The 27,373-nt window shown below is 44.3% G+C and overlaps 1 protein-coding gene across 1 annotated transcript in view; it reads left to right on the forward strand.

Moving 5' to 3' along the window:
* Window positions 1-27,373, forward strand: part of LOC310785732 (GON-4-like protein) — a gene marked incomplete at its 3' end in the record, with an annotated part of 40,856 nt that overhangs the window by 9,520 nt on the left and 3,963 nt on the right. The window contains exons 6-15 of the mRNA XM_083646865.1: window positions 34-87; window positions 205-300; window positions 404-496; window positions 3,340-3,492; window positions 10,340-10,544; window positions 17,439-17,540; window positions 17,693-17,733; window positions 21,127-21,227; window positions 25,851-26,040; window positions 26,962-27,048. Coding sequence (XP_083502991.1) covers window positions 34-87; window positions 205-300; window positions 404-496; window positions 3,340-3,492; window positions 10,340-10,544; window positions 17,439-17,540; window positions 17,693-17,733; window positions 21,127-21,227; window positions 25,851-26,040; window positions 26,962-27,048 — 1,122 coding nt within the window. The remainder of the gene's footprint in view (window positions 1-33; window positions 88-204; window positions 301-403; window positions 497-3,339; window positions 3,493-10,339; window positions 10,545-17,438; window positions 17,541-17,692; window positions 17,734-21,126; window positions 21,228-25,850; window positions 26,041-26,961; window positions 27,049-27,373) is intronic.

Here is a 27,373-nt window from a genome sequence, read left to right on the forward strand (position 1 = left end):
TCTGTCAGCAGTGTTAACTCAGTGTCTCTGCAGGTGATTCCAGCCTGGAACATTTCTCCCATTAAGAAAAGCAGCGAGCTCAACAAGGTGAGACTCCACCTGCAACCGCTTCACTCAAAACACAACACTTTGTTAGTAAATGTCACATTATATCAACCTTTTCTAATTGGACACATAAGAAGCATCATGCCCCGCCCCCCACAGGCCCCTCAGTTCATGGACATCCCTCTGGCTGAGGAAGACTCCTCTGATGAAGAGTATCGCCCTGAGGACGACGAGGACGACGAGACGGCCGATGATGTGAGGACATGCTCCCTACTGTCTGTCTGTCTGTCACACCTGTCAATCAACTCTCACATGGATCACTAACTGTGTGTGTGTGTGTGTGTGTGTGTGTGTGCAGACGTTCCTGGAGAGCGACATGGAGAGCACAGCGTCGTCTCCCAGAGGAAGTCGAGTCAGCAGAGTGGAGGAGGACAGCTGCAGCCCCTGGAGGGTGAGACACACACACACATATACACGTACACACACACACACACACACACACACACACACACACACACACACACACACACACACACACACACACACACACACACACACACACACACAGGGTTGCCACAGGTAATTGAAATCCTTGAAAGTTTATGAATTTGATTTTTTTTTAAAGCAACACCTTGAAAGTTTTTGAAAATAGACATAAATAGATGGTCATTGAAAGTGTTTGAATTTATATATTTTGTGCAAGAATACAAATGGAAGTTATTTTGATATTTGACTTAACGTGTGAAACCTCTGTGTTTTTACTTGTCTGTGAGCTTCTGTAAAGCTGCTAGTTTTCATTAGAAACATCCTCAGTGAACACAGCAGTAATCTTGATCCGTGTCTCAAACTCTGCTGGGTTGGGTCGTTCAGTTTGAGGCATCGGGTCTGGAAAGTCCTTGTATTTGATGTTTAACTCATTGATACCTGATGCAGCATTTGCGTGTATATCCCTCATTTGTGTGTGTATCCCTTTAAGACCGCGAACCGCGTCACGCTGTTGATTAGGGATGTTCATTTTGAAAATTTTCCATAATCGATAATCGGTGAAAACGAACGATCAATTATCGATTATCGATCATATTAATACTTATATATATATATACCGTAAATTCCGGACTATAAGCCGCGGCTTTTTCCCCGTTTTTTGGCCTTTTTTGCCCCCTGCGGCTTATATAACGGTGCGTCTTATCTATGGATTTTTTCCAAAAAAAAAAAAAAAATCTCTCTTTTTTAGCACTCTTTCTAACTATAAATCCACTTCTGTTTTAATTTCCTCTCTTGCCCTCTTTTAACAACATAACATAACATAACATAACACAACACAGGTAAGCAGAAAGAAAAAGACGAAGCAATCACGCCATGAATGAGGAAATGACTCACCTGCTGGAGGCTGGAGATACACGCTTGGGCTAAACTTTTACTCCGTGAAACACTATCGATTAAGTCCGACATCGCTCAGAGGTTTGAGCAGCTTGAAAACAAGTTTGAAAACGTGCAGAAGTCCATCCACTCACTCACTAAAGAAACTAAGGCAACCGTGAACAGAGTTTATAATGCGGAAAAGCGCATCCGCGCACTGGAGGACAAAAACAACACAGTGAGTCCGAAAATGGATAAAATGCAAAATCGAAACCCTGCACACGCAGGTTGATGACTTAATCAGCAGGAGTAAAAGAAATAACATTCGCCTGATCAATGTAAAAGAGGAGCTGAGATTGGTGACATGGACGCTTTTGTGGCAAAATCCTGTGTTACATCCTGGACCTGAAGGAAGGCGAGAAACCACCAGAGGTGGACAGGGCACACCGGGCGCCTCGGCCACGTCCAGACCCCGGCCTGCCACCGAGGGCCATCTTCATCTGCCTACTCCGCTGGCCCGACCGTCAACTCATCCTCCAGGCTGCGGGGAAGAAGCCCCTCACCTGGGAGGGTACGCGCTTTTTCGTCCTTTTTCGGACCTCTCCGCGTTGGTGCAACAGAAACGCGCAACATACAACAGCATCATCGAGTCAATGGATATCGCTTTGGCGTACTGTACCCAGCGAGACTCGTCATAACCAGACCGGACTATCTTTAGCACTCTTTCTAACTATAAATCCACTTCTGTTTTAATTTCCTCTCTTGCCCTCTTTTCACCACACCGCGGACACTGTGTGCCCAGCGGCGGAACAAGAGCTCAAAGTGAAACTGCCGAATATCTTTTGAGTTGGACTGGTCAATAGTACTGTGAGTAAGTAAAATAAAAAAATAAAAAACGGAATTCTCTCTTCTTTAGCACTCTTTCTAACTATAAATCCACTTCTGTTTTAATTTCCTCTCTTGCCCTCTTTTCACCACACCGCGGACACTGTGTGCACTGTAAAAAAAACAAAAAATACCACAATGTGTGATTTTGTCTGGGGATTAGTGACCTGACTTTTGTTTTGTTGAAATGTTAATAAATGGGAGCTTCCCCAAACAGCCATCTGTTTCCCGACAATCCCCTCTGTGCACGAAGCCTTACATATGGTAATTAAACATCAAAACACCCGCGGCTTATAGACCGGTGCGGCTTATAGAAGAAAAAAATAGTCACCTTTGAAGGTGCGGCTTATAGACCGGTGCGTCTTATAGTCCGGAATTTACGGTATATATTTTTTACAAAATGAATGCCTATGGCAGAAAATACGAAAGACAAGGTGTTCTCCTCAATGAACTCTTTATTTCAATGTGTCTCCTCTCCAACACTCTGCTGTCCCCGGCGCATGCCGGTGTGAATTTCCCATGTTTAAAACAGTTTTGTTGCCACGAGTGCCCAGCCAGAAAACTAGGGACTATATGAAGCTCCACCTCACGTTAGTCGGCTGTGCAATGGAGTGGGGCGAGGAGGAACGAATTCCACCCAAACCTAGTTCAAAGAAGAAAAAAAAAAAAAGTTTTAAATAATAACAAAATCGATCCAAATTCCACAGGATCGATTCCAATTCTTAACGATCAATTATCGATTTTCGACAATTGATGAACATCCCTACTGTTGATTGTTTATTTTGGCTCATGTCCCATCCGCTAACATACATGTAGGAGGGGGCGGGGCAGGACTTTTGACCGGTACACCAGCCAGCCACTAGGGGTCAATCAAGATGTTTTGGCTTCACTTTTTGGGCGTTATCATAATGTCGATATATTTATACAGTATATGGCTGAGACACACACACACACACACACACACACACACACACACACACACACACACACACACACACACACACAGTTGGTGTGTAGAGTCGGTGTCAGAGCAGCTGTTTTCTCTCCCAGCGTTCTCGTAAGCGCTCCAAGCATCAGAGGGCGGGGTCTGTCTCCATGGGCCCGCCCCAAGCCCCACCCCCCAGAGCCGTGACTGACAGCTCCTTCCTGGAGAAGCTTCACGCTGTGGAGGAGGAGCTGGCTGTTTGTCTGGAGCCCTACCAGGTAACACACACACACACACACACCCACACACACACACACACACACACACACACACACACGTAGTGAGCAAAGATGGATGCTCACATCACTATTGTGAACACAAAACAAAGAACACTTCTGATATAATATGATATAATGAGTGTTTTAGTAAAGTGTATCACTCAATAGTCAATACAACAAATAAAGGCTTTTATAGAACGAAAGTCTATGCCTGGCCTGCTTAGTCTGTAGATAAAACACAATGACAAAAGCCATAGTAATTTAGACTCTTATTGTCATGTTGCTGTCTGTTTGAATTTTGCATTGGGGCCACCTATTGACGTGAATGGGGCAGGCATGGAAAGTCCCACTATAAACCACTGAAAAATGCTGCCACCAAGTCCCTGTTTGGTCCAAAATAGAGCTAACTAGATGAGCTAACTACACCATGATACATGACCGAACATCACATCATGTTTTCTTTACTCTGGTGGAAAAAAAATTCAATCAAATGTGAAACGACACGGATATTGTTTATCGTGGGTCTTAACTCCCGGTTAGCGCGTTGTTTTTGGAGTTAACTTACACTACTCGTGAGTTACCAACAAATGTGATGTGATGGCAGAGATGGCAGAGTAGTGGGTGGATGGAAAGTTTGGGAGAAAAATAGCTTAGAAACTGACAGGTTGTCAGTAAATGTAAATTGCTCTGATATTCTGCTTAAACTGCTTAAATTATTCTGCTTAAATTGGATTGATTTAAATTGGCGTGTTGCTGCTTTGATGTAATTTGACAAAGTTTCAAATGGTAAATGGACTGCATTTATATAGCTGCATTTATATAGCTCTTTCCTCGTCTACCGACCACTTAAAGCACTTTACAACACATGCCTACATTCACCCACACATATATACACTGACACATATATACATCTACATACCATCTGGTTAGTGGACATCCCGCTCTTCCTCCTGAGCCAAAGCCGCCCCTTGAATGAATTCTTTCATTATTTTGTTAATAAATTTGTTAAGTAAATAAAAAGCATTTACACATTATTTTTCATGGATTATGAATACAGGTGTGCCTTGAGATTTTGGCTTGTGCTTTGGTGTGCCATGGGCACAAACAGTTTGACTGCATTAATCGATTAGTCAATCAACAGAAAATTAATCACACTTTTTTTTTATTGATCGTTTAGAGCAGGGGTTCCCAAACTTTCTTTCAGGGGACACACTTAAAAAAAAACATTTGAGACCAATCTGTTAAAATTTTACAAACCCCTATCATTTCAGCAGCATAAGTGCCCTCTATGGGTTCAAACCTGCTTTTTTGTGTGCCCTCAAATGAATGGGCGATTTGGTACATCGTGACGTCACGGTGGTATTTGCGCGTGCCCCACTCATGTGAATTTTTTTTTTCCGCCATGTGATTATTATGTAGTTCACGCGGCGCGAGCCCTTTGAGAGCAATGCATCATGATTAATCGCCTACTGTGGCTAATGTTAGCGGCTAGCTAGTTATGTTACATGGCAGTAAAACGCCACTGAATGACCAAATTGATATAACTTTTAACCATTTTGAGTAACACCGTTTTCATATGGATCACCAGCATTAGTTTTTTGTTTCTAACGTGGCTATATTTATCATTTATCGTTCTCTATCTCTGATACACTGAAAATACTGGGAGGCGGGCCATAGCGATGTCGATGATTTGATTTGACAGTTCTGGACACTGGCGTTGGCGTTGGCCAATCCTGGCGTGTTCCACCCCCAAATCGATTGTGTTCTGGCGCAAAGCGAATGGCTTCCAGGACGAAACAGACTCGGGCCAACTACGTTATGTTTAGAGCAGCGCAGTAAATACAATATTCCTGGAATGCGAGTTTAACTAAACAGTTACCGTAAATTCCGGACTATAAGACGCACCGGTCTATAAGCCGCGGGACCAAAATTGACTATTTTTTTCTTCTATAAGCCGCACCGGTCTATAAGCCGCGGGTGTTTTGATGTTTAATTACCATATGAAAGGGTTCGTGCACAGAGAGGAATGTCGGGAAAGAGATCGCTGTTTGGGGAAGCTCCCATTTATTAACATTTCAACAAAACAAAACAAAAGTCAGGTCACTAATCCCCAGACAAAATCACACAACAATAGGCTATATGTGCAGCAAACCTGTAACCAGAGAAGTCAAGTCACTAATCCTCGTCTTCCTCTTCTTCCTGCATACTGAAACCACCAAAGTCCTCATCTTCAGTGTCGGAAACGAACAGGTTCAGGGTGGCTTCGTCAACCACTCTCCTCTCTCCTTCATTGTCACTCAAAACCAACAAACTCCTCTTAATCACTGTCGGCATCGAACAGCCTCTGAAGCCTCTGACGGCCCTCAGCGCCAGCTGTGGCGGCGTCATCCTTTTCATCCCGCAGCAGTCCAGCGTTTTGGAACCCGTTGGTGATTGTGGATGTTTTCACACTCCTATAATATTCCGTGATCTTCCTTTGTGTGAATTCGCCGAAGTTTGTGATTTTCTCCTGGTAGTCGGGAGGGAGTTGTTCAGTAGTTCTCCCCCGGACGGACAGTCCCTTTTGCCCAGGTTACGCGCGGCTGCTCTGTTTGATCGGCGGCTGCTCTCTTTTAATGCGAGATTGACTGCTTTCAACTTGAAAGCTGCGTCGTACCTTCCCCATGGTAAGTGAGAGTGTTGCTTCTACTGCTCGTCTTGTTGTGAATATTCCTTGATCTTCCTTTGTGTGAATTCGCCGAAGTTTGTGATTTTCTCCTGGTAGTCGGGGGAGGGAGTTGATGGTCGAGTGGCCGTTTGCTTACCGTAATTACCATATGTAAGTGGTCACGCACAGAGGGGATTGTCGGGAAAGAGATGGCTGGTTGAGGAAGCTCCCATTTACCGTATTACAACATTTCAACAAAACAACATAACACAACACCACCGTTGTTTATTTTTACAGTGCACACAGTGTCCGCGGTGTGGTGAAAAGAGGGCAAGAGAGGAAATTAAAACAGAAGTGGATTTATAGTTAGAAAGAGTGCTAAAAAAGAGAGATTTTATTTGTATTTTTTTTTTTTTTTCTGAAAAAATCCATAGATAAGACGCACCGTTATATAAGCCGCAGGGGCCAAAAAACGGGAAAAAAGCCGCGGCTTATAGTCCGGAATTTACGGTACATGTCCTCTGCATTCTACAACAAATAAAGACATTACGATTTGTTTTATTTTGTATCTTACATACTTATTGGCCAAGTTATGACAGTTTATTCTGCCAGGGTACAGAAGGGAGTATAGGCGGCCATCTTGCCTGCAGAGTTTTCAAATCAAGTAGAATAACGTTTTGCAAGAAATCTGGGGGGGTCAGTCCCCCTTTAAATTAACACGTTCACTGCCAATGACGTGTTTTTACGTCAAACAAAATCCAACCGTTCACTGCCAATGACGTGTTTTTACGTCAAAAAAATCGATTTTGTTTTTTTGATGGTGGGATGTGCATCTAACCCTTTTACATCTCTTATATAAGTATTGGACGTGTACAACGTGTACAACCCATTCCACCGACCCACTAAGTGGCGACAGTGCTTTCCTGACTAGAGGAAGGCAAGCAAAAAGCAGTGTGACTGAAGCCATTCTCATGAAAATGGATTGGCGAAAACGCTTTCGTTTTCGCGCTGATTGCTGGCGGTGCGGGATTGCAAATTTGCATAATAGATTACGGGTGGAACACACTTTGAAACACGCAGCATAAATATGACCAGAATCGCAAAAGCTTCATCAAAGCTCTCAACCAAAACTCCAAGAAGCGAGCGAGTCCATCCAGACTTCCTCAAAGAGCGGCCGCGCAGACAGGCACAGCAGCAGCAAAGCAATGAGCCTGGTGACGCGAGGTTAGAGCAGCAGCAGCAACGAGCTTGTGACACGGCCGCTGCAGCCAAGAAGACACACACGGAGGGAGGAGTTGGAAGCAGAGGGGGGTTTCCTGCTGTTATGGAGGAAATTACTGTTCAAAACTATTGTTTAGATGTCTGACGTCTTACTGATGCCAAAAATGAATGGTTAAAGTGACTGTTCTATTGAATTTCACAAAAAGCCGTTTATCTCTGAATAATTTATCTGACGCTGAAACCATGCTGTATTCAACTGCTAATGCTTACATAACTACCGTAAATTTCGGACTATAAGCCGCTGCTTTTCCCCCGTTTTTTGGCCCTGCGGCTTATATAACGCTTATCTATGGATTTTTTCGAGAAAAAAAAAAAACAAAAAAAAAAAAAACGGAATTCTCTCTTTTTTAGCACTCTTTCTAACTATAAATCCACTTCTGTTTTAATTTCCTCTCTTGCCCTCTTTTCACCACACCGCGGACACTGTGTGCACTGTAAAAAAAAACACAGGTGGTGTTATGTTGTTTTGTTGAAATGTTAATAAATGGGAGCTTCCTCAAACAGCCATCTCTTTCCCGACAATCCCCTCTGTGCATGAACCCTATGGTAATTAAACATTAAAACACAAAAAAAAAAAAAAAAAAAAAAACATTAAAACACCTGCGGCTTATAGTCCGGTGCGGCTTATATATGTAACAAACAGGCAATTTTGCTGCTGCGGCTTATACTCCGGTGCGGCTTATAGTGCGGAACTTACGGTACTAACTCTACAAACTAACTCTTTTAGACAGAGAAAGCACACATTCTATTAGTTCTTTTGAGATATTGTGTGTTCACAAAATCTTAGCAGAAAAGAATCCTCGGGTCTTGAAAGATGAGCCAGAATCCTCAAAAAAACCCTCTGGCAGAACCTACCTACAGTAAAAAAAAAAACGGCTGGCAGTGAATGTGTTAATATGAAGCTAAATGTATAAATGATCAGCGACCCCTGATTAAACACACATGCTGCATACACACTCACTCACTTTACAGTGCTAGCATACATCGCTGTGGCCTGTCTCTCTCTCTCTGTGTGTGTGTGTGTGTGTGTGTGTCTCACACTGTATCTCTCTGTATCTGTGTGTGTGTGTGTGTGTGTATGTTTGTGTGTGTCTCTCACTGTGTGTGTGTGTGTGTGTGTGTGTCTCTCACACTGTATCTCTCTGTATCTCTGTGTGTGTGTGTATGTGTCTCTCACTGTATCTCTCTGTCTGTCTCTCTGTCTCTGTGTGTGTGTGTGTCTCTCACTGTATCTCTCTGTCTGTCTCTCTGTCTCTGTGTGTGTGTGTGTCTCACTGTATCTCTCTGTCTGTCTGTCTCTCTGTCTCTGTGTGTGTGTGTGTCTCACTGTATCTCTCTGTCTGTCTCTCTGTCTCTGTGTGTGTGTGTGTCTCACTGTATCTCTCTGTCTCTGTGTGTGTGTGTGTGTCTCACTGTATCTCTCTGTCTGTCTCTCTGTCTCTGTGTGTGTATGTGTCTCACTGTATCTCTCTGTCTGTCTCTCTGTCTCTGTGTGTGTGTGTGTGTGTGTGTGTGTGTCTCTCACTGTATCTCTCTGTCTGTCTCTCTGTCTCTGTGTGTGTGTGTGTGTGTCTCTCACTGTATCTCTCTGTCTGTCTCTCTGTCTCTGTGTGTGTGTGTGTGTCTCTCACTGTATCTCTCTGTCTCTGTGTGTGTGTGTGTCTCTCACTGTATCTCTCTGTCTGTCTCTCTGTCTCTGTGTGTGTGTGTGTCTCTCACTGTATCTCTCTGTCTGTCTCTCTGTCTCTGTGTGTGTGTGTGTGTGTGTGTGTGTGTGTCTCTCACTGTATCTCTCTGTCTCTGTGTGTGTGTGTGTGTGTGTGTCTCTCACTGTATCTCTCTCTCTGTCTGTCTCTCTCTGTCTCTGTGTGTGTGTGTGTGTGTGTGTGTGTGTGTGTGTCTCTCTGTGTGTGTGTGTGTGTGTGTGTGTGTGTGTGTGTGTGTGTCTCTCACTGTATCTCTCTGTCTGTCTGTCTCTCTCTGTCTCTGTGTGTGTGTGTGTGTGTGTGTGTGTGTCTCTCACTGTATTTCTCTCTCTGTCTGTCTCTCTCTGTCTCTGTGTGTGTGTGTGTGTGTGTGTGTGTGTCTCTGACTGTCTCTCTTTAGCCATTTTCACACATGCGCTTTATACCGGGAAATGACCAGAAAGCGCTGTAATGCCTTCATGTGTGAAAGTTGTTTTCCGGTATAAGCCGTCATCGTGGACATTTGACCACTTCTAACCTTGTGATAAGAGCGGTATGTCTGCTTCATGTGTGGGCATGCCGATTTCCCCCCCTCCCCTCTCTGCTCGCTCTCTGGCCAGTCCTTCAGTCCTCCTCAGTCAGCAGCCCGACAGGGACACAGACAGCGAAAATGGCAGCGGCTTGTTCTGAGTCTTGCAAGCCGCCCAACGCTTGTAGAGAAAGCAGATGCACGAAGCGAAATGTGGAAGTATTTTGCTTACGTTGCCGACAGCGAAGGCAAGCCCCCTGGACACATCAAACGAAGCCAGTCTGTAAAAAGTGCTTCAACGCGACGCAGGTGAACGGATAAACATCGAACCAGGCTATTTCCCTCAGACACGGATCCCAACTTCTTCAAAGATTTCAGTTCAAAGACTGGTTAGCGAATGTGAAGGATACAACATACATGCCCTCTTAAGTCAAACGAGTGTGATTTATTGTGTGACAAGCGAACTTATTTCACCATCAGAGTTTTGCCGGCCCCCAAAATACAGCTTCTTTCACGGCTATTTTTACACATGTAAAGGTGTGAAGGGAAATTCCGGGAAATAGCCGTTATTGATTTACAGGCAATGTTCCTGTACGCATGTGTGAAAACGGCTTCTGTGTGTGTGTGTGTGTGTGTGTGTGTGTGTGTGTGTGTCACTGTATCTCTCTCTCTGTCTGTCTCTCACGCTCTCTCGGTCTCTCTCAGGCTCTGTCAGCAGATCAGGTGGGTGTGATGGCGACCCGGACGCGGTCGAAGCGTCCTCTCCGGGACGTCCCGCTGGGCCAGCTGGAGGCGGAGCTTAGAGCCCCTGACATCACGCCCGACATGTACGACTCAAGCTCCGCCCCCGAGGACAGGGACTGGACCGACTGGCTGAGAGGCCTGATGACCTCGGACGTGGAGAACGAAGGTGATTGGAGGAAGATGTGTGTGTGTGTGTGGGTGTGTGTGCATGAGGCTCTGTCATTCCCAAGGGGGTAGCTCCATTTGTGAAGGCAAGTGAAGGCAATGCGGAAGTGCCTGAAACCTGCATGCTTTCTAATATGCCAGCAGGCGGCAACTCCACTGGCTGCAAAAAGAAGACTAATGAAAGTAACTAGTAAAATGTAGTATATTACATTTTGAAAGTAACTAGTAATATGTAGTATATTACATTTTGAAAGTAACTAGTAATAAGTAGTATATTACTTTTTGAAAGTAACTATTAATATGTAGTATATTACATTTTGAAAGTATATGTAGTATATTACATTTTGAAAGTAACTAGTAATATGTAGTATATTACATTTTGAAAGTAACTAGTAATATGTAGTATATTACATTTTGAAAGTAACACTGAACACCTCTGAATTACACATAATGAAACAGCACGGTTGTGGCGTGGTTAGCTTGTCTATAGCACCGTATTGCAATATTGTGCTTATTGTGACAGTAAGGAAATAGCCGGCTGGAAATGTTTTAATTTAGCTCGCAGCTGCCGCTTATAGAAGACCCTGTAAACAGCTAGATAATGCCAGAGGCTAATGCTAGCTATTTACCGTGTACTGTACTGTATTATCTGAATATCATACATCAGTCGTCAGACCACTGCAATGTCTGACGTGACGTCATCACTCGTTTTTACCAACAGCTTATTTTTAGGACTTTGAGCCCAAAATAAGGTTATTTGTCAATTGTTACCAAAGACAGTGGTGAGCAGTGTAGCTAATCAACAGAGCTGCAGGCTGTTGCACCAGCTGAACGTAAGTTCTCTCTTAAGTTAGGGTGTAAAGTCCACACTAACTGCTACGTTCAAACCAGAGCCGTATAATAGAAGAGTTCCGACATCTCCATTCACTCCAATGGACCAGTTTTTTTTCCAGGAAGTAGAAAGTGGAACTCTTGAGTAAAAAAAGCAGCACTGTCGAGTTGCAACAAAATAGACAGTGTTGTACTTTGAAAGGGTTTTTCATCCCTTGAAATGAATCAAATTGTACATTATCGGCTTTATTTTCGCATGCAAAAGTAGCGCGAGACCCATTCCTGGCTGTTCATTGGCTAATAGGGCTGGCACGGATCACGGATAATCCGTGACCCGTACGGATCAGCCCCCACGGTTCGGAACATCAATAGTCCGCGGACCCCCCCCCCCCCCCCCCCTTCGTTTCATTTAACGTTTAACGTTAGTGTATGAGAACGCCCAGCGCAGCCAGACACAGACAGGCATAATCATGGCAAGCACAATTGAGCTTCCTCATCCCTTGTCGCTGCTGTAAAGTATGTCTGAAGGCTGTGGCTAGTGGCTACTAAAGACAGAGTCACACAAACTTATTTCAACACCTCTGAAAAAGCACAGGAATGCGATCAGCGTGTTGCGCGCTGCACAAGATAACGAGAGCCACCACACACACACACACACACACGCGCGCACACGTTTCACAAACACATTATCACCGGACGGTGAAATGTTGCCTTAGGACACATAACAACAAAACAACACGTGGGGCCACTGAGTAGCTTAACGTAGCATCAACGTTATATTTCCAGACTGACCTGGTCTGGTCTGTAGGTCTGTACCCGTGTCATGTGACTCGTGCAAGCAACAGCCACGAAGTTAGGCATAGCAGTGCCACCTAAAACAGGAAGTTGGGTCGTTCTGCCTTCAGAGTAAAAGCATACATTGTGTCACTTATGAGAAAAAAATATTTTTTGAGCTGTGCAGGGCAACAAATGGTTAGAGAATTATAATAGTATTAAAAAAATCTAATCGAAAATCTAATTTTGAGAGAAAAAATCTGATATATATATTTTTTTGCTGATCCGAAAAATCCGTGATCCGTGGCTCAAAATCCGTCACGCGATCCGATCCGTGGGTTTTCTGATCCGTGCCAGCCCTATTGGCTAATGAGTCTGGCATTTTGGTCCTCCGCTGACGCCACTCTCTTACTAGAGGACACTAGTTCAAACTAGTTAGTTTGACACTAAAGTTGTGTCTTTGTTTAGTTGCACCACGGAGACATAAGATACATCTTAACTAGTAGACCCTAAAGTCCATACTAACCAAAATAGTGTAGCGGAAAATGACGTTTTCACTTCCTGTAGCCAATCAGTGAAAAGCACGGTGGAAACGGTGTTTATTTAAGGTTGTTTAATTAAGTGGAGTGAAAACAGTCGGGACATCTTTCCCACCGCAAATTAGTGCTTTCATATTTCATCAACACTAACCAAATGAGAATGTTACTGAGTAACGTTCGTTTACGTTCATATTACTGTTAACGTTTATCTGTGAGCCCCTCATCAGTATTGTAGGCTAATTTACCACCATCCTGCCTCGCTAAATTGTTGCGGTTATTTTAATTTGTATGCAGTGCTGCAGCTTGTGGGAAACAAAAGCGTGAGTCATAAATATCAAAGGGTGTAATTATTGATCACGGAGAGCGCGTTACCGACGCAAAACAACGATGCGCCACGGTGCCAAGTTGCAATCCGTGCCAACTGCTATTTTATGGAGGACTTTACACCTAGTAAGACGTAGGTGTAAAATTTAAGTTCTAACTTATGCTTAAGTTGTAACTATTTCACTTGGTGCAACCCAAATATTTTTAGTAGTGCGTAAACTCGGACTTAGTGAGACTTTACGTTCAAACTAGCTTACGTTTCAACTTACGCACAGCTGGTGCAACCCACTGCAGGGCAGGACCCAGCAACACATGAAATATCTTAAGAATGATCAAATACACTTAAGGGGGCCTTTAAGTCTAAAACACATGTTTGATGCTTTCATATCTCATTACAGGGTTCATACAAAGTCTTGAAAGTTTGGAAAATGCTTGATTTTAACAGTCATGTTTTCAAGGTTAGGTAGGGCTGGGTATCGTTCAAAATTTTTCGATATCGATACCGTTTCGATACTTGGATTTCGATACCGGTTCCTGAACGATACTTTTTTCGATACCAATTTTTAGAAAAATCAATTTTAACAAAAATAAAACTGCATTACACATTGAAATTATTTTACAAATCTTTAGTTTTCCCCCCATCTTAAGTTTTACAGCAGAAAAAAATAAAACCTACTGTATTTAACACATTCACTGCCAGCCATTTTTTTTTTACTGTAGGTAGCTTCTGCCAAGCCGTTTTTTGAGGATTCTGGCTCATTTTACAAGAGCCGAGGATAATTTTCTGCTTGGACTTTGTGAACACGAAGTTCACAAAAGTACTAATAGAATGTGTGCTTTCTCTGTCTAAAAGAGTTAGTTTGTAGAGTTAGTAGTTATGTAGATATTAGCCGTTGAGTACAGCATGGTTTAAGCGTCTGAGACAGGAAGCTGAGATAATCGCAGTTTTGTGAAATTCAATCAAACAGGCAGAACAGTCACTTTAACCATTTATTTTTGGCATCAGTGAGAGATCAGACATCTGAACAATATAGTTCTGAACACCCTCTCCTTTAAACTCCTCCCTCCGTCGGCGTGTCTGGTGGCGTTTGTCACAAGCCAGTTTCTCCTGCCTGTCTGAGCAGTGAGCAGCCTCCCTCTCTGGCGGCCCCTCGTCGGCGAGTGTGGCGAGTGTGGACTGTGGATGGGACTCAATCGTTTCTTGGATTTTCGGTTGAGAGCTTTGATGAAGCTTTGTGCGATTCTAGGCTTTATGCTGCCCACCCAGTCTATTTTTGGAACCCCACACCGTTGTGCGCCGGTGTGCAGCAGCGTGAAAGCGTTTTCGCCTACAGTATTAGAATGAGGCTCGTTCGTTTCTGGGTTTTCGGAATGCGTGCGATTCTGGCCTTTCTGCGGGTGTTTCAAAGTGTGTTTCACCCATAATCTATTATGCAAATTTGTAATCCCCCACGCCAGCACCGCTCTCCGCTCTCAGTGTGCTGCTGCTGGCGCGGCCGCTCTCAGGCGAGTCTGGTGACTGATGACTGTAAAATCGCCAAGCCATTTCCTTGAGAATGGCTTGCTCCCGCGGCTGTTTTTGGTTGGCTTTCTCTCTGTCGGGAGAGCACTGTCGCCACTTAGTTGGTCGGTAAAATAGATAATACACATTCAATACTTCCAATATTTTTATAGGAGACGTGGGGGACATTGATCCACGTAGCACCGTCAAAAAATTTTATTTTTATTTTTTGACGAGTCAACTCGTCATTGGCAGTGAACGGTTGGATTGTGTTTGACGAGTCAACTCGTCATTGGCAGTGAACGTGTTAAGTTAACATAACTTTAAGTTCTCTAAACGTATTGCCGTCCCTACAAAAAATATTGGAGTACTACAAAGGAAAGAAATGTAAAACAAATAAATCAGTGGAATAGTTTTCAGTGCAAAACAGAGAGTTGCAAATCAGGGTTTAATGCTCACTGATGCAACAGAACTCTATTCTTGTCCAAACTGATGAGATGGCTCCACTTCATGCATGGAAGACTAGTTGAGCATTGACTAGCCTATCAATATAGCCTTATATGCCACAAAGTGAATCCCATTTATATTCAACAAACTATCATGACATCAGCGTTTGTTAACGAGTTGCTAAAAATACATGGGCGATAACTGCCCGCTTGCACATAACGTTAACGCTAATTAATTAAACATTAACGCTAGCGTTGCAGATCAGTGTGCTCACTGCTGCAACAGAACGTCATTCTTGTCAAATCTGACGAGACAGCTCCACTTCACTGACTAGCCAATCAATATAAATGAATCGCATTTACATTCAACAAACTATCATGACATCAGCGTTTGTTAACGAGTTGCTAAAAATACACAATGCCCGCTTGCGCATAACGTTACGGCAGCAATTCATTAAACGATCTAATGCTACAACTCACAGCCAGATGCATGGATTTGTCAGACTGAGGGATCTGATAACCGCTAACTTGCGGTAAGCTGAGCTGACCCACCTCTCAATTATTTCTCTTGTCTGTGGAAACCAGTCCGTGTTGTTTCTGTTTCTTTTCCTGCTTTTCATCATCTTCGCCATATGGTACTCCAGGATAGGAGTAGCTTGAGTGGCTAACTTCTTGTATACTATCCGCACCGCACGCCTGGCTCACAGTCACAACAAACACACCGGCTAAAGTGGGCGTAACGTTTCCTGCATGCCTCTACATGACAGCCAATCACCAGCCGTATTAGAGCGCGGCGTGCAAGCATGTCGCATGCTTATAGGCTCAATGACGCTGTTTTGTTTTGGTATCGAAAATTGGTATCGATTGACAAGGGAGGCTTCGATACCCCTTAGTATCGATGTTTCCATTTCGGTGCCAAGTAAGTATCGAAACTCGATACCCAGCCCTAGGAATATGATTGAAGTTGAATATCCTCCTTGAAAACTGCTTGACTTTCTTTGGCTTTCAACATAATCTGGTGTTTCATCTACACATTACAATCACTCATGTAAACCAACAATCTTTCAACACCTGGAATGAGATGATGCTGTCGTGATATTCATTGTCTCCTGGCATCTCACACAAGACACAGAGCGGACCGCGGAGTGGACCGGAGCTGGATTGACTGACATGGGCCCCGAAATGAAAAGGACCGTTTTACTGTTCAGCTCCGCTCCACTCCGCGTCATGAGGGCGACCATCTGCTCTCATTGCTCTGAAAGTGCTTGAATTAGACTGTTAAAAAGCTGTAGGAACCCTGCTGCCATTAATGAACCACATGTGCACTAACATTAGTTTGGAGACCTAATTGACCTGTTGGGCCACAGAGTAAAAACAGCTTGAGTTCACCAACATCTAGCAGCTAGTCCGACCGGCCGTGAGAAGTCACTGTTGATCAACACAGTATATAAAATAAGCATAACCAAACGTCGGATAGGTCGGACCACCGTGTTTAACTAGGTTATGTCTTTAACATTATAATTACGTAGGGCCATATGATTTCCGCAAAACTATATGGACGGATTCATGAAATTTGGTAATACAAATCTAATCCACTGGAAAACATGGAATATTGCAGAATTGTCCATAATTTGTCTGAAATTTGTAAAAATTGACCTGCTTATGAAAATCAAAAGTAGATCTAATTATTGCAGTAACCTAAATTATTTCATAATTGTAAAATAGGCATAGAGAAATGATTCTGTTTTGGATTGGGGTGTTGAGGGGGCTCTGTTTTGCCTGGGGCCCTTACTGTACGTCACCTCACAACTTGGTTTTCACTTTGAGAAACATGTTGGAAGAGGCTGAGAGAGAGACAAGTCATCAAAAAAAGATCCTAAAAAAAACAAAAAACAGATTTCATATGGCTCTACAATTATGACTGAAAACGACAACAGAAATAAACAATAAACACGTTTATGATATCTCCACCATTCACATCAATTGGCAGGTGTCTACCCGGAAGTGACTTTTGTTACGGTGACCGACGTCATGGTGATTGGGTCAATAGCAGGCGGTTCTGTGGGAAACTCCTGCTCTCATGCTAGCTGGTCTCATGCTAGCTCATGCTAGCTGGTCTCATGCTAGCTCATGCTAGCTGGTCTCATGCTAGCTGGTCTCATGCTAGCTGGTCTCATGCTAGCTCATGCTAGCTGCTTCTGGATCCAAAAAACCAACATGGCAACAGTCAAAACATAGATGATGGATTATGGATGGATTACTCATTCCAGGCTCCGCCCATAGTATGAAATGGTACAGGAAGCGACTGGAAGTTGAACTGTCTTATAGTTGATTGTCTCTGGTGAAAATGTGAAACTCAAGGCTTCAAAACAATGAGTCTCCATCTTTTTATACAGTCGATGATCACCTCATTACAATCTCTCACTCTCTCTTACTCTTTCTGTCTCTCTCTTCTCTCTCTTTCTGTGTCTCTCTACCAGAGGAGTGTGATGATGAAGACGACCCAGAGTATAACTTCCTGGCCGAAATCGACGAGCCGGACAAGGAGGATTATCGTGACGATAAGGCTGTCCGCATCCCCAGTCAGTACACACGCACACGCGCACACGCACACGCACACACACACACACACACACACACACACACACACACACACACACACACACACACACACACACACACACACACACACACACACACAGTGTGTTTCCTGACATCTCTCTCTCTCCCACAGAGAAGGAGGTGAACGAGCTGATGGAGGAGTTATTTGAAACGGTGAGAGTGTTTGCAGCTTTTTACACATTTACTAAATGACTCCATTCATAAATTCTACTGAGTCACCTTCTCTCCAGTGTGTTTGGGGCGGGGTTAAGCCCATGGCACACCAATCACACATTATAATGTTTGATTGGTGTGCCATGGGTTTTAGAGTGTTTCCCAAACGGTTTTTTCTGCAGACACTTTGTACAAATGACAAACCATCGCGTCCCAAAACACAACACGTCTTATATATCAATCGTAAGAAGAGCCAATGTGTGAATAAATGAGCATTCCTCCTGACCATTTTTACTGCCATTTCTGCATCACCGGCTTATATTATGTTGAATAGGTCAACCAGCCGTTTCAAAGAGATAAGATATAGAGAGAGTTTGGTAAATCACAACTGTCGTTTATGTACCTTATTGAAAACACATACACATTAAATACTTAATAAATGGGAGTATGAGACAGAATACATGTATTTAGGCAGAGTTAACAAGCTTTCTCATTTCTCTCTCTCTCTCTCTCTCTCTCTCTCTCAGTAAAACAATATACACGTTTTAACTAAGACTGTGGAAGAAATTCTCCAAATGTATTTGGCGACCCAAATAATATCTCCTGCGACCCACCTGTGGGTCCTGAGCCAGTCTTTGGGAAACACTGCTTTAGAGCATGGAGGAGAGGCGGGGCAAACAGGGAGGAGACCTACATTACGTTCAACAAGATCATCTTCACAAATGAACACTATGGTTTTGAAGCGATTTTCTTCAACCCATTTATACCTGATGCAGCATTTGCGTGTGTATCCCTCATTTGTGGGTGTATCCCTTTAAGACCGCGTGACGCGGTTCGCGGTCTTAAAGGGATACACACACAAATGCTGCATCAGGTATCAACACAGCTTTATGTCTCCCTGAAACCCAACAACCAGTCCATACTAAACAGTCTCTTGGCCCGCCTCGACGACATTAAATGCTGGATGGCAAACAACTTTCTACAACTCAATGAAAACAAATGTGAAATAATCCTGTTCGGACCCCCAGACGCTGTCTCCACCCTCACCAACAGTCTAGGCAACCTTTCCGCCCTGGTCAAGCCCTATGTTAAAAACCTAGGTGTCATTTTTGATCCCCAATTTAACACATTCACTGCCAGACGTTTTTTTTTTTTACTGTAGTTAGCTTCTGCCAGAGGGGTTTTTTGAGGATTCTGGCTCATCTTTCAAGACCCGAGGATTCTTTTCTGCTAAGATTTTGTGAACACACAATATCTCAAAAGAACTAATAGAATGTGTGCTTTCTCTATCTAAAAGAGTTAGTTTGTAGAGTTAGTAGTTATGTAAGCATTAGCAGTTGAATACAGCATGGTTTCAGCGTCAGAAAAAATATTCAGAGATAAACGGCTTTTTGTGAAATTCGATAGAACAGTCACTTTAACCATTCATTTTTGGCTCTCTCTCTCTCTCTCTCCCTCCCCCTCTCGCTCTCTCTCTCTCTCTCTCCCTCCCTCTCGCTCTCCCTCCCTCTCTCTCTCTCTCTCTCTCCCTCCCTCTCGCTCTCCCTCCCTCTCTCTCTCTCTCCCTCCCTCTCGGGAGGGAGACGCACTAGGTTTAATCCTAGTGAGAGGGGGAGAGGGAGAGAGAGAGAGAGAGAGAGAGAGAGAGAGAGAGAGAGAGAGAGGGAGAGAGCGAGAGGGAGAGTTGCTTCCAACTCCTCCCTCCGTGTGTGTCCTCTTGGCCGCAGCGGCCGTGTCACAAGCTCGTTGCTGCTGCTGTAACCTCGCGTCACCAGTCTCATTGCTTTGCTGCTGCTGTGCGGCTGTGTGCCTGTCTGCGCGGCCGCTGTTTGAGGAAGTCTGGATGGACTCGCTCGCTTCTTGGAGTTTTGGTTGAGAGAAGCTTTTGCGATTCTGGTCATATTTATGCTGCGTGTTTCAAAGTGTGTTCCATCCGTGATCTAATATGCAAATTTGCAATCCCGCACTGCCAGCAATCAGCGCGAAAACGAAAGCGTTTTCGCCAATCCATTTTCATGAGAATGGCTTCGTCACACTGCTTTTTGCTTGCCTTCCTCCTTCCTTGTCGCCACTTAGTGGGTCGGTGGAATGGGTTGTACACGTTGTACACGTCCAATACTTATATAAGAGATGTAAAAGGGTTAGATGCACATCCCACCGTCAAAAAAAAAAAATCAACGTATTAATACGTCAGTGGCAGTGAACGTGTTAAGTTGGATAGACAGGTAAATTCAGTGGTAAAGGCATGCTTTTTCCAACTCCGCACTATTGCCAAGCTCAAAGCCTTTCTCTCCCCTGCAGACCTTCAGAGTCATCCACGCTTTCATCTGATCTAGATTAGATTACTGCAACTCTCTCTACACAGGCATCAATCAGTCCTCCCTGTCCCGTCTGCAGTTACTACAGAACGCCGCTGACACACTTTTGACCGGAACCCGCAAAAGAGACCACATAACTCCTGTCCTTGCCTCCCTTCACTGGCTTCCAGTACGCTATAGAATAGATTTCAAGATTCTCCTGTTTGTATTTAAAGCACTTAACAACCAGTCCCCCTCCTACATCTCAGACCTCCTATCCCCCTACTCCAACACTAGACCCCTCAGGTCAGCCGATCAGAGGCTCCTGACAGTCCGGAGGTTCAACCTCAAGCTTATGGGGCCGTGCCTTTGCTGCCGCAGCCCCTGTCCTGTGGAACAGCATCCCCACCTCTATCAGGCTCCGCCTCCTCGATAGAGGCCTTCAAATCTAACCTGAAAACCCATTTCTACCTGCTAGCATTTCCTGATTCTAGATGATTCATGCCTTGGTTTCCCTATGTTTTTTGTGTATCTCTACCCTATGTACAGCACTTTGGTTGACATGTGTCATTTTTAAATGTGCTCTATAAATAAATTTGATTGATTGATTGAATGGGTTAAACGCTTCAAAAATCATAAAAGAGGTGCTTATTTGTGAAGATGCTCTTGCTAAACACAAAGGTTTCATAAATATTTATTTATACCACAGACCTTATTTCAGCCATCTAACCAAAATCCCCATAGAAAAATCTCATTGAGTTCCCGACGAGGGAACCGGCAAGTGCTAACTTGCTCACTCCTGCGGCACTCTATTCGCCTTCTTCACCTCAGCCATTGTGTGTCTAAAAGGCAGGAAGTAACACAGGTGCAACTAAAACGTTAACGAGGGCCCCGGCACTGGAACACCTAAAGGGATTGGAAGATGGAAACCCTTATTAATGTTTTGCTTGCACCTGTGTTACTTCCTGCCTTTTAGACACACAATGGCTGCTGGTGACAAAGGTCAATTGGTCGTCATGACTCAGGTGTTAATTAGGTGTTAATGAAACATTTCCTCTCTCTGTGTGTGTGTGTGTGTGTGTGTGTGTGTTCTCAGTTAAAGGAGGACCTTGCAGGTCAGGACTTGGATGATGAAGGCCACGAAGAGGAGGAGGAGCCACAGGAGGAGCCACACACACCGCAGGAGCCCGACACAATGTGCGTCTCACACACACACACACACACACACACACACACACACACACTCACGCTACAGGAACAGGAAACTGTTGAGCCCTAACGTCACTGCCTCCTAAATCCATCACTCTCCGCTGCCATTGTCCTGAGTGGTCATATCTGACTCACTTCCTGATCTTTTTGAGGATTTTCATTTCAGATAAACAAGCTAGTGTTGAGGGATTTCTTCAGACATGTCCAACAATCTTCATGTTATTTTAGACATGTCTAACAATCTACGTGTTATTTTAGACATGTCTAACAATCTACGTTACTTTAGATATGTCCAAAAATCTACATATTACTTTATGTGGAGTTTGTGGTCCAACTGATCTGCTGAAGAGATGGCTCTGGATGTAACTTAGCCGCACGCTAACGTAACGTTACAGATGGCTCTGGATGTAACTTAGCCGCACGCTAACGTAACGTTACAGATGGCTCTGGATGTAACTTAGCTGCACGCTAACGTAACGTTACAGATGGCTCTGGATGTAACTTAGCCGCACGCTAACGTAACGTTACAGGTGGCTTTGGATGTAACTTAGCCGCACGCTAACGTAACGTTACAGGTTGCTCTGGATGTAACTTAGCCGCACGCTAACGTAACATTACAGGTGGCTCTGGATGTAACTTAGCCACACGCTAACGTAACGTTACAGGTTGCTCTGGATGTAACTTAGCCGCACGCTAACGTAACGTTACAGATGGCTCTGGATGTAACTTAGCCGCACGCTAACGTAACGTTACAGATGGCTCTGGATGTAACTTAGCCGCACGCTAACGTATAGGGGTGTCACAATATATCGTCCCACGAAATTTCGCGATAGTAAAACGTCACGATATGTATCGTTGAGATGAAATCTCATATCGTGAAAAAAAAAAAAAATCTTTTTTTTTTCAAAAGTAGACAAAGAAACGTCTTTGTTTGTTGAAGTTCAATGTGTGGAAAGTAGTTCAGTTGAACAAGTCTCTGAAGAGACACATGAGAAGTTATACAGGAGAGAAACCATTAAATTGAGTTTCTGGCAAAACTGTTTACTTGACAGGAAAAACTGAAGATGCATAAAAAATAGACTAAGAAAAGTCTTGTTGTTTGAGTTTGAAGAAAAACTGAAGATGCATAATGAGAATTTATACTGCTGAGAAACCTTTTAGTTCAAAGTAAATCTAAGTGACGGTGTAACTCATTCTATTTCAAGATAAGCCTTATCTCCAATCTCATGCTTTTTCTAGTTGTTATTGTAATAACAATTTCCCACAACAGCATGTTTTGTATTTGTGCATTTCAAATAAAATACTACTTTTCCAGTCATATATTGTCATTATTCAAGTTTAAAAAAATATTGTTAAAATCGTATCGTATCGTTATCGTGAACCCAGTATCGTGATACGTATCGTATCGTGAACTGAGTGTATCGTGACACCCCTACTAACGTAACATTACAGGTGGCTCTGGATGTAACTTAGCCGCACGCTAACGTAACGTTACAGATGGCTCTGGATGTAACTTAGCCGCACGCTAACGTAACGTTACAGATGGCTCTGGATGTAACTTAGCCGCACGCTAACGTAACATTACAGGTGGCTCTGGATGTAACTTAGCCGCACGCTAACGTAACGTTACAGGTGGCTCTGGATGTAAGTTAGCCGCACGCTAACGTAACGTTACAGATTGCTCTGGATGTAACTTAGCCGCACGCTAACGTAACGTTACAGATTGCTCTGGATGTAACTTAGCCGCACGCTAACGTAACGTTACAGATGGCTCTGGATGTAACTTAGCCGCACGCTAACGTAACGTTACAGATGGCTCTGGATGTAACTTAGCCGCACGCTAACGTAACGTTACAGGTGGCTCTGGATGTAACTTAGCCGCACGCTAACGTAACGTTACAGGTGGCTCTGGATGTAACTTAGCCGCACGCTAACGTAACGTTACAGATGGCTCTGGATGTAACTTAGCCGCACGCTAACGTAACGTTACAGGTGGCTCTGGATGTAACTTAGCCGCACGCTAACGTAACGTTACAGGTGGCTCTGGATGTAAGTTAGCCGCACGTTAACGTAACGTTACAGGTTGCTCTGGATGTAACTTAGCCGCACGCTAACGTAACGTTACAGGTGGCTCTGGATGTAAGTTAGCCGCACGCTAACGTAACGTTACAGGTGGCTCTGGATGTAACTTAGCCGCACGCTAACGTAACGTTACAGGTGGCTCTGGATGTAACTTAGCCGCACGCTAACGTAACGTTACAGGTGGCTCTGGATGTAACTTAGCCACACGCTAACGTAACGTTACAGGTGGCTCTGGATGTAACTTAGCCACACGCTAACGTAACGTTACACGTGGCTCTGGATGTAACTTAGCTGCACGCCAACGTAACGTTACAGGTGGCTCTGGATGTAACTTAGCCACACGCTAACGTAACGTTACAGGTGGCTCTGGATGTAACTTAGCCACACGCTAACGTAACGTTACAGGTGGCTCTGGATGTAACTTAGCCACACGCTAACGTAACGTTACAGATGGCTCTGGATGTAACTTAGCCACACGCTAACGTAACGTTACAGGTGGCTCTGGATGTAACTTAGCTGCACGCCAACGTAACGTTACAGGTGGCTCTGGATGTAACTTAGCCGCACGCTAACGTAACGTTACAGATGGCTCTGGATGTAACTTAGCCACACGCTAACGTAACGTTACAGGTGGCTCTGGATGTAACTTAGCCGCACGCTAACGTAACGTTACAGGTGGCTCTGGATGTAACTTAGCCGCACGCTAACGTAACGTTACAGGTGGCTCTGGATGTAACTTAGCCGCACGCTAAAGTAACGTTACAGGTGGCTCTGGATGTAACTTAGCCGCACGCTAACGTAACGTTACAGGTGGCTCTGGATGTAACTTAGCCGCATGCTAACGTAACGTTACAGATGGCTCTGGATGTAACTTAGCCGCATGCTAACGTAACGTTACAGATGCTCTGGATGTAACTTAGCCGCACGCTAACGTAACGTTACAGATGGCTCTGGATGTAACTTAGCCGCACGCTAACGTAACGTTACAGGTGGCTCTGGATGTAACTTAGCCGCACGCTAACGTAATGTTACAGGTGGCTCTGGATGTAACTTAGCCGCACGCTAACGTAATGTTACAGGTGGCTCTGGATGTAACTTAGCCGCACGCTAATGTAACGTTACAGGTGGCTCTGGATGTAACTTAGCTGCACGCTAACGTAACGTTACAGGTGGCTCTGGATGTAACTTAGCCGCATGCTAACGTAACGTTACAGGTGGCTCTGGATGTAACTTAGCCGCACGCTAACGTAACGTTACAGGTGGCTCTGGATATAACTTAGCCACACGCTAACGTAACATTACAGGTGGCTCTGGATGTAACTTAGCCACACGCTAACGTAACGTTACAGGTGGCTCTGGATGTAACTTAGCCGCACACTAACGTAACGTTACAGATGGCTCTGGATGTAACTTAGCCACACGCTAACGTAACGTTACAGGTGGCTCTGGATGTAACTTAGCCGCACGCTAACGTAACGTTACAGGTGGCTCTGGATGTAACTTAGCCGCACACTAACGTAACGTTACAGGTGGCTCTGGATGTAACTTAGCCGCACGCTAACGTAACGTTACTGATGCTCTGGATGTAACTTAGCCGCACGCTAACGTAACGTTACAGATGGCTCTGGATGTAACTTAGCCGCACGATAACGTAACGTTACAGATGGCTCTGGATGTAACTTAGCCGCACGCTAACGTAACGTTACAGATGCTCTGGATGTAACTTAGCCACACGCTAACTTAACGTTACAGATGGCTCTGGATGTAACTTAGCCGCACGCTAACTTAATGTTACAGATGGCTCTGGATGTAACTTAGCCGCACGCTAACGTAACGTTACAGATGGCTCTGGATGTAACTTAGCCGCACGCTAACGTAACGTTACAGGTAAAGGGGACACATAGTATTCTGCAAGGAAATAGGTTCAGCAAAGCACTGTGACGTGTGTGCAAAGCGAGGCAGTTTTCTCCCAATTATCACAAGGCTGTCGCTCGCTTGATCTTTCACACTCTGTTGTTGTTGTTGTGATTTCACCTCCTATCATGAAACGAGTTCTCTTCCAAATATCAGGGTCTTAAAAGCATTAAAGAAGTATTGGATTTAATATCCTCATAATATAAGGCCTTAAAAGTATTGAATTTTGTTGACAAAGTCTTGAATTTCGTTTACAAAGGTTTTAAATTTGTTCATCTCCTTTCGTAGGGACAAGCGGATTTTTTTTTTTTTTTTTTTTTCCCCCGTTTGGAAAATGTCAGCTGAGCCCGACTGTCTCACTGGCAAACAAACGCTGCACGTCTAATGAGCATGTGTGATGCTGCTGCTATCAATACTGTTGCAAAAGAGTATTGTATCCCTTTCAAATTTTTAGTATCGATACTATCAATAATTTTGACACCCTTAGTAGTAACACACACACACACAACAGGAAACTGAGCAGGAAAATCTTAGTGTCTCTCTCACACACACACACACACACACACACACACACACACACACCCTTTTGGTGACGGCCGACCTCTCTGATTGCAGCGGATTGGCCGAGGAAGAACCAATCACTCCGCCGATGACAGTGAAGCAGCAGTTGGCACTCATGCGGATGCGGCAGGTTGCGGGCCTGCCCAAACACACACCAAAACCACCGCCACCCACACACACTGAGCCCGCCCCACTGAGGCTGGACGCCAGGCAGAAGGCCCAGCTACAACAACAACTACAGCAGGTACACACACACACACACACACACACACACACCGTAAACCTGCTAGAGACGCTGCTCTCTCCAAGATACGTCTGGGTCACGTTCTGTAACGTGCTCTGTAACGTTACTTGCTCAACGTGCTGTAACACTTGTCTTTTTTATGGCAATCACGGTCAGATGCTAAAGTGGCAGTAACAACGTTCTTCATGATGTCTGAGTGCACAGGCAGCAGCTTTGTGACTTGGAACTCATGATGAAGCACTTACTTTCAGCTGGTGTTAACGTTAGCGGCTAACATAGCCTTCTTACTTTCAGCTGGTGTTAACGTTAGCGGCTAACATAGCCTTCTTACTTGCAGCTGGTGTTATCGTAAGGAATTTTATCACGGTTATCATTAAAACCGGTTATCGTTACATCCCTAATGTTAACGTTAGCGGCTAACATAGCCTCCCCAAGCAAACCATAGAAAATCTGCGGTTTCCTCAGGTGCTAAAACGGCTTCCCGTCAGCACCAGTTTCCTCTAACGTTATCCATGCCCAGCGCCATTTGTTAACTAATTTTTTTCTCAACTACAGCCGTATCTTCACCAGATTTCATAACTCTTCTACGTCATGGTGCAGACTAGAATGCTACCAACAGTACAAGACCCACCCTACTCTGCCTCTGATTGGCTGTATACATTGGTTGGGTTGAGAGGGAGAGTCGAGTTACACTCATAGCATTGGTAGTTGAAATACTGATTGGTTAAACGAGAACCAAAACAATGTTCCATGTGCAGTGCGTTTTTTTTTCTTTTTCTCCCTGACGGCCATACGCCAGCGTTTCAAAATAAAAGCTCTCAGACTCGTGTGATAGTGACTTCATGACATTTTTCATGACATTTCATCTTATTTTGAAGCAGCGGCGGCTACGTAATAACATGTTGGCGTGTTTCCTTGCAGCACGTTCAGCTGTTGACCCAGATCAACCTGCTCTGCAGTCCTGTGGACACACTGCACAGTGAGGCTGAGACCACCAGACAGTTCCTGGTAACACACACACACACACACACACACACACACACACACACACACACACACAGCATTTAGTTGTGGTCATACTACAACCTGTTGAAAGCACTAGACAGCTCTGAACACTCGCTACTAGCGATGGGAGGTTCGACTCTTTTTACTAACTCAAGTTTGTATGAGTGACTCACTAAAGAGCGTCGGGTTTTCGAGTCACTTGAGTCGCCTGAGTCAGATACCCCCAAAGCCTGGGGAATCACCCCCCTCCCATCACCCCCCGTGCAGAGCAGCTCACCACAGTCTGCTGGGTCACTTTAAGTTTAGCCCTCGACTTGCTCTGAGTCTG

This window comes from Poromitra crassiceps (genome assembly GCF_964638095.1).
Source record: "Poromitra crassiceps genome assembly, chromosome: 11".
NCBI classification, from domain to species: domain Eukaryota; kingdom Metazoa; phylum Chordata; class Actinopteri; order Beryciformes; family Melamphaidae; genus Poromitra; species Poromitra crassiceps.